This window comes from Oncorhynchus mykiss, chromosome 16 (assembly GCF_013265735.2).
Source record: "Oncorhynchus mykiss isolate Arlee chromosome 16, USDA_OmykA_1.1, whole genome shotgun sequence".
Classification (NCBI taxonomy): domain Eukaryota; kingdom Metazoa; phylum Chordata; class Actinopteri; order Salmoniformes; family Salmonidae; genus Oncorhynchus; species Oncorhynchus mykiss.
Genome location: NC_048580.1, coordinates 1,952,501 through 1,960,000, shown reverse-complemented (window position 1 = coordinate 1,960,000; position 7,500 = coordinate 1,952,501). Strand labels below are relative to the sequence as shown.

General features: G+C 46.4%; 1 protein-coding gene across 1 annotated transcript in view; it reads left to right on the top strand.

Moving 5' to 3' along the window:
- LOC118939484 (vegetative cell wall protein gp1-like) overlaps positions 1–2,873 on the top strand; it is a 4,087-nt gene extending 1,214 nt beyond the window's left edge. Inside the window, exon 2 of the mRNA XM_036945861.1 lies at positions 2,059–2,873. Coding sequence (XP_036801756.1) covers positions 2,059–2,873 — 815 coding nt within the window. The remainder of the gene's footprint in view (positions 1–2,058) is intronic.
- The last annotated feature ends 4,627 nt before the right edge of the window (positions 2,874–7,500 follow it).

The window sequence follows — 7,500 nt, the reverse complement described above, 5'->3', positions numbered from 1 at the left end:
ACTGGCTCCCCATTCACTATAGTGCATCCAAAATGGCTCCCTATTCACTATAGTGCATCCAAAATGTTCCCTATTCACTATAGTGCATCCTAAATGTTCCCTATTCACTATAGTGCATCCAAAATGGCTCCCTATTCACTATAGTGCATCCAAAATGGCTCCCTATTCACTATAGTACATCCAAAATGGCTCCCTATTCACTATAGTGCATCCAAAATGTTTCCTATTCACTATAGTGCATCCAAAATGTTCCCTATTCACTATAGTGCATCCAAAATGGCTCCCTATTCACTATAGTGCATCCAAAATGGCTCCCTATTCACTATAGTACATCCAAAATGGCTCCCTATTCACTATAGTGCATCCAAAATGTTTCCTATTCACTATAGTGCATCCAAAATGTTCCCTATTCACTATAGTGCATCCAAAATGGCTCCCTATTCACTATAGTGCATCCAAAATGTTCCCTATTCACTATAGTGCATCCAAAATGGCTCCCTATTCACTATAGTGCATCCAAAATGGCTCCCCATTCACTATAGTGCATCCAAAATGGCTCCCTATTCACTATAGTGCATCCAAAATGTTCCCTATTCACTATAGTGCATCCAAAATGTTCCCTATTCACTATAGTGCATCCAAAATGGCTCCCTATTCACTATAGTGCATCCAAAATGGCTCCCTATTCACTATAGTACATCCAAAATGGCTCCCTATTCACTATAGTGCATCCAAAATGTTTCCTATTCACTATAGTGCATCCAAAATGTTCCCTATTCACTATAGTGCATCCAAAATGTTCCCTATTCACTATAGTGCATCCAAAATGGCTCCCTATTCACTATAGTGCATCCAAAATGGCTCCCTATTCACTATAGTACATCCAAAATGGCTCCCTATTCACTATAGTGCATCCAAAATGTTTCCTATTCACTATAGTGCATCCAAAATGTTTCCTATTCACTATAGTGCATCCAAAATGGCTCCCTATTCACTATAGTGCATCCAAAATGTTCCCTATTCACTATAGTGCATCCAAAATGGCTCCCTATTCACTATAGTGCATCCAAAATGGCTCCCTATTCACTATAGTACATCCAAAATGGCTCCCTATTCACTATAGTGCATCCAAAATGTTCCCTATTCACTATAGTGCATCCAAAATGGCTCCCTATTCACTATAGTGCATCCAAAATGTTCCCTATTCACTATAGTGCATCCAAAATGGCTCCCTTTTCACTATAGTGCATCCAAAATGTTTCCTATTCACTATAGTGCATCCAAAATGTTTCCTATTCACTATAGTGCATCCAAAATGGCTCCCTATTCACTATAGTGGATCCAAAATGTTTCCTATTCACTATAGTGCATCCAAAATGGCTCCCTATTCACTACAGTGCACTACTATGAATACTGCCCTCCATGACTCCCTACCTCCAACAAAGTTGAATTAGTTCTAAATAAAAAGCAACAGCTCGTCTTGGGAATGATCATAAAGTAAAGTATTTCTCCTGCTGAGATTCAGAAATCCATAAATTCAACACATGCTAAACTCTCTCTCCTCTCTCTCTCTTCTCCTCTCCTCTCTCTCTCCTGTCCTCTCTCTCTCCTGGCTCTCTCTCTCTCTCCTTCCTCTCTCTCTCCTCGCTCTCTCTCTCTTTCCTTTCCTCTCTCTCTCCACTCTCCTTTCCTCTCTCTCTCCTATCCTCTCTCTCGCCTCACTCTCCTTTCCTCTCTCTCTCCTCGCTCTCTCTCTCTCCTTTCCTCTCTCTCTTCACTCTCCTTTCCTCTCTCTCTCTCTCCTCTCTCTCCTGTCCTCTCTCTCTCTGGCTCTCATCTCTTTCTCTGTCTCTCTCTCCCCTCTTTCTCTCTCTCTCCTCTCCTCGTTCTCTCTCTCTCTTTCTCCTCTCTCTCCTGTCCTCTCTCTCTCTCCTCATCCATCCAACCCTTATCCTCTCCCCCCTCACTATAAAAGTGCATGTAGTCAAGAGGAGGCTATGGGATGTTGACGGGGATGGTGTGGGATTCATTATGTTGCCTCTCCTCTGTTTCTTCTAGCAGGCCTGGTTCCAGCTACAACACAGCTGGAGAACATACAACCTCCCAGGCTCTCCCACCCTCGTTCCAACCTCCCAGGCTCTCCCACCCTCCTTCCAACCTCCCAGGCTCTCCCACTCTCCTTCCAACCTCCCAGGCTCTCCCACCCTCCTTCCAACCTCCCAGGCTTTCCCACTCTCCTTCCAACCTCCCACCCTCATTCCAACCTCCCAGGCTCTCCCACCCTCCTTCCAACCTCCCAGGCTTTCCCACTCTCCTTCCAACCTCCCAGGCTCTCCCACTCTCCTTCCAACCTCCCACCCTCATTCCAACCTCCCAGGCTCTCCCACCCTCGTTCCAACCTCCCAGGCTCTCCCACTCTCCTTCCAACCTCCCACCCTCATTCCAACCTCCCAGGCTCTCCCACCCTCCTTCCAACCTCCCAGGCTTTCCCACTCTCCTTCCAACCTCCTAGGCTCTCCCACCCTCCTTCCAACCTCCCAGGCTCTCCCACCCTCCCAGGCTCTCCCACCCTCCTTCCAACCTCCCACCCTCCTTCCAACCTCCCAGGCTCTCCCACCCTCCCAGGCTCTCCCACTCTCCTTCCAACCTCCCAGGCTCTCCCACTCTCCTTCCAACCTCCCACCCTCATTCCAACCTCCCAGGCTCTCCCACCCTCCTTCCAACCTCCCAGGCTTTCCCACTCTCCTTCCAACCTCCCAGGCTCTCCCACCCTCCTTCCAACCTCCCAGGCTCTCCCACCCTCCCAGGCTCTCCCACCCTCCTTCCAACTTCCCACCCTCCTTCCAACCTCCCAGGCTCTCCCACCCTCTTAGGCTCTCCCACCCTCCTTCCAACCTCCCAGGCTCTCCCACCCTCCTTCCAACCTCCCACCCTCCTTCCAACCTCCCACTCTCATTCCAACCTCCCAGGCTCTCCCACCCTCCTTCCAACCTCCCACCCTCCTTCCAACCTCCCAGGCTCTCCCACCCTCCTTCCAACCTCCCAGGCTCTCCCACCACCAGAGAGAGAGAGAGAGAGATAAAGACATGGGTAGAGGGGGGGGGGGGATTGAGAGCTGTCCACAGCCACCAGGGCCATCTGTCACCTAACCACCACCACCCCACCCCTCCACCTCCAACCTGCCTCCCACAGATACATCAATGCCTGGATTTAGCACCCAGTGGCATCAGACTAGAGAAGGTAACCAGAAAGGCTGTATTTGGGATGATAAGGAGGACAACAGGTACTACAGGCCAAAGCAGAGCTACAGTTGTCTGGTCCCAGATCTGTTTGTGCTGTCCTGACATGTCCTATGTCTTTATAGAACATGTCAGGTCGTCTGGTCCCAGATCTGTTTGTGCTGTCCTGACATCTCCTATGTCTTTATAGAGCATGTCAGGTCGTCTGGTCCCAGATCTGTTTGTGCTGTCCTGATATCTCCTATGTCTTTATAGAGCATGTCAGGTCGTCTGGTCCCAGATCTGTTTGTCCTGACATCTCCTATGTCTTTATAGAGCGTGTCAGGTCGTCTGGTCCCAGATCTGTTTGTGCTGTCCTGACATCTCCTATGTCTTTATAGAGCATGTCAGGTCGTCTGGTCCCAGATCTGTTTGTGTTGTCCTGCCATCTCCTATGTCTTTATAGAGCATGTCAGGTCGTCTGGTCCCAGATCTGTTTGTCCTGACATCTCCTATGTCTTTATAGAGCGTGTCAGGTCGTCTGGTCCCAGATCTGTTTGTGCTGTCCTGATATCTCCTATGTCTTTATAGAGCATGTCAGGTCGTCTGGTCCCAGATCTGTTTTGTGCTGTCCTGCCATCTCCTATGTCTTTATAGAGCATGTCAGGACGTCTGGTCCCAGATCTGTTTTGTGCTGTCCTGCCATCTCCTATGTCTTTATAGAGCATGTCAGGTCGTCTGGTCCCAGATCTGTTTGTGCTGTCCTGACATCTCCTATGTCTTTATAGAGCATGTCAGGTCGTCTGGTCCCAGATCTGTTTGTGCTGTCCTGCCATCTCCTATGTCTTTATAGAGCATGTCAGGTCGTCTGGTCCCAGATCTGTTTGTGCTGTCCTGCCATCTCCTATGTCTTTATAGAGCATGTCAGGTCGTCTGGTCCCAGATCTGTTTGTGCTGTCCTGCCATCTCCTATGTCTTTATAGAGCATGTCAGGTCGTCTGGTCCCAGATCTGTTTGTGCTGTCCTGACATCTCCTATGTCTTTATAGAGCATGTCAGGTCGTCTGGTCCCAGATCTGTTTGTGCTGTCCTGACATCTCCTATGTCTTTATAGAGCATGTCAGGTCGTCTGGTCCCAGATCTGTTTGTGCTGTCCTGCCATTGGCAACTTGTACTTAATGATGGAAAAACTAAAAATATGTTGTTCTGATTCACACAAAAAGGTCTCATTTGGACTAGATGTTTACTCACTGGAGGATGATCTCATCGAGCATTTGGACTGATAAAGATGTAACATTTAAAAACGTAAGGGAGATGTGGGTTTCTTTAGAAAATAGATCTTGCTTCTCTCTAAACAGCAGGACGCAGATCGATCAACTTTCCTGCCAGTTCTGGATTATGGGAACAACATTTATTAAAATGCAGAAGACTCTAAAGGGATGCACACTTTGTTTTAATCAGGTTTCATCCTGTATCAGAAGGTCGTCTGGTCCCTCGTTAAAATCCTGTAAATCATATCTCATTTTTTCTACCGGATTTTTTTTTTAATACATTTTTTTTAATTAAAAAATATGACACACAAAACCCGTTCACAGGGGGATGGTTAACTCTCAAGGTTCCACTAGTCGGTACCGATCCAGATAAATCCGTTGTCAGTTAAACAAATATATATAGTTGTATTTGTCACACGCTTCGTAAACAACAGGTGTAGACTAACAGTGAAATGATGACTTATGGGCCCTTCACAACCATACATAGAGATAGAAAATCGAGAAATAATAGAAGAGTTATAACACATAATAACAAAAGTATAAATAAATACATGATGATTAATGATACCTGGCTCTATACACAGGGTACCAGTAACAGGTCGATGTGCAGGGGTACGAGGTCATTGAGTTCGATATGTACATATACAGTGCATTCTGAAAGTATTCAGACCCCCCCTTGACTTTTTTTCACATTTTGTTACTTTACAGTCTTATTCTAAAATGTATTCTTTATCAATCTACATACAATACCCCATAATGACATCACAATACCCCACAATGACATCACAATACCCCACAATGACATCACAATACCCCATAATGACATCACAATACCCCACAATGACATCACAATACCCCATAATGACAAAGTGGAAACAGGTTTTTAGAAATTGTTTCACATTTATAAAATGTTTAAAACATCAATATTTTATTTACATAAGTATTCAGACCCTTTGCTATGAGTCTCGAAATTGAGCTCAGGCGCATCCTGTTTCCATTGATCATCCTTTCAATGTTTCTGCAACTTGATTGGAGTCAACCTGTGGTAAATTCAAGTGATTGGACATGATTTGGAAAAGCGCACACCTGTAGGTCCCACAGTTTACAGTGAATGTCAGAGTGAAAAGCAGGCCACGAGCTCGAAGAAATTGTCTGTCGCATTCCGAGACAGGGAAGGGTACCACAAAATGTCTGTAGCATTGAATGTCACCAAGAACACAGTGGCCTCCATCATGCTTAAATGGAAGAAGTTTGGAACCACCAAGACTCTTCCTAGAGCTGGCCGCCCGACCAAACTGAGCAATCAGGGGAGAAGGGCCTTGGTCAGGGAGGTGACCAAGAACCCGATGGTCACACTGACAGAGCTCCAGAGTTCTTCTGTGGAGAAGGGAGAACCATCCAGAAGGACAACCATCTCTGCAACACTCCACCAATCAGACCTTTATGGTAGAGTGGCCAGACGGAAGGCACTCCTTAGTAAAATGATGACAGCCTGCTTGGAGTTTGCCAAAAGGCACCTTAAGACTCTCGGACCATGAGAAAGAAGATGATCTAGTCTGATGATACCAAGTTTGAACTCTGGCCTGAATGCCAAGCGTCACGTCTGGAGGAAACCTGGCACCATCCCTAGAGTGAAGCATGGTGGTGGCAGCATCATGCTGTAGGGATCTTTTTCAGCAGTAGGGACTGGGAGACTAGTCAGGATCGAGGTAAAGATGAACAGAGCGAAGTACAGAGAGATCCTTGATGAAAACCTGCTCCAGAGTGCTCAGAACCTCAGACTGGAGCGAAGGTTCACCTTCAAACAGGAAAACGACCCTAAGCACACAGCCATGACAACGCAGGAGTGGCTTTGGGACAAGTCTCTGAATGCTCTTGAGTGGCCCAGCCAGAGCCTGGACTTGAACCCGATCGAACATCTCTGGAGAGGCCTGAAAATAGCTGTGCAGCAACGCTCCCCATCCAACCTGACAGCTTGAGAGGATCTGCAGAGAAGAATGGGAGAAACTCCCCAAATACAGGTGTGCCAAGCTTGTAGCATCATACCCAAGAAGACCCAATACTTCTGCCAAAGGTGCTTCAACAAAGTACTGAGTAAAGGGTCTGAATACTTATGTAAATGTGATTTTTAATTTGTACATTTTTTTTTTATACATTTGCAAAACGTTCTAAAATCCCGTTTTTGCTTTGTCATTATGGGGGTGTTGTGTGTAGATTGATGAGGGGAAACAACGATTTAATCCATTTTAGAATAAGGCTGTAATGTAAGAAAATGTGGAGGCGTCTGAATACTTTTCGAATGCCCTGTAGGTCGGGATATAAAGTGACTAGGTAACAGGATATATAATAAACAGTAGCAGCAGTGTACGTGATGCAGATAGTCCAGGGACCTATTTATCAGTCCTTGAAGAAGAAACCTGCACACTGCTCCTTTAAAACGTTTTACATATCGGCCTCAAGGCCTTCGTCAGGAGCTTTTGTGGGATAGAAGCTGTTCAGGAACCTGTTTGTTCCGGACTTGGTGTATCGGTACCGCGAACCGTTCGGTAGCAGAGAGAACAGTCTATGACATCGGGTGTCTAGAGTGTTGTGACAATTGTTAGGGACTTGTTTCTGACACCGTCTGGTATAGAGGTCCTGGATGGCAGGGAACCGAGCCCCAGTGAAGCGTTACCCTCTGCACCCCTTACGATCAGATGCCTAACAGTGATGCCTAACAGTGATGCCTAACAGTGATGCCTAACAGTGATGCCTAACAGTGATGCGTAACAGTGATGTGTAACAGTGATGCGTAACAGTGATGCCTAACAGTGATGCCTAACAGTGATGCGTAACAGTGATGTGTAACAGTGATGCGTAACAGTGATGCCTAACAGTGATGCCTAACAGTGATGCCTAATAGTGATGCCTAACAGTGATGCCTAACAGTGATGCCTAACAGTGATGCCTAACAGTGATGCGTAACAGTGATGCCTAACAGTGATGCCTAACAGTGATGCCTAACAGTGATGC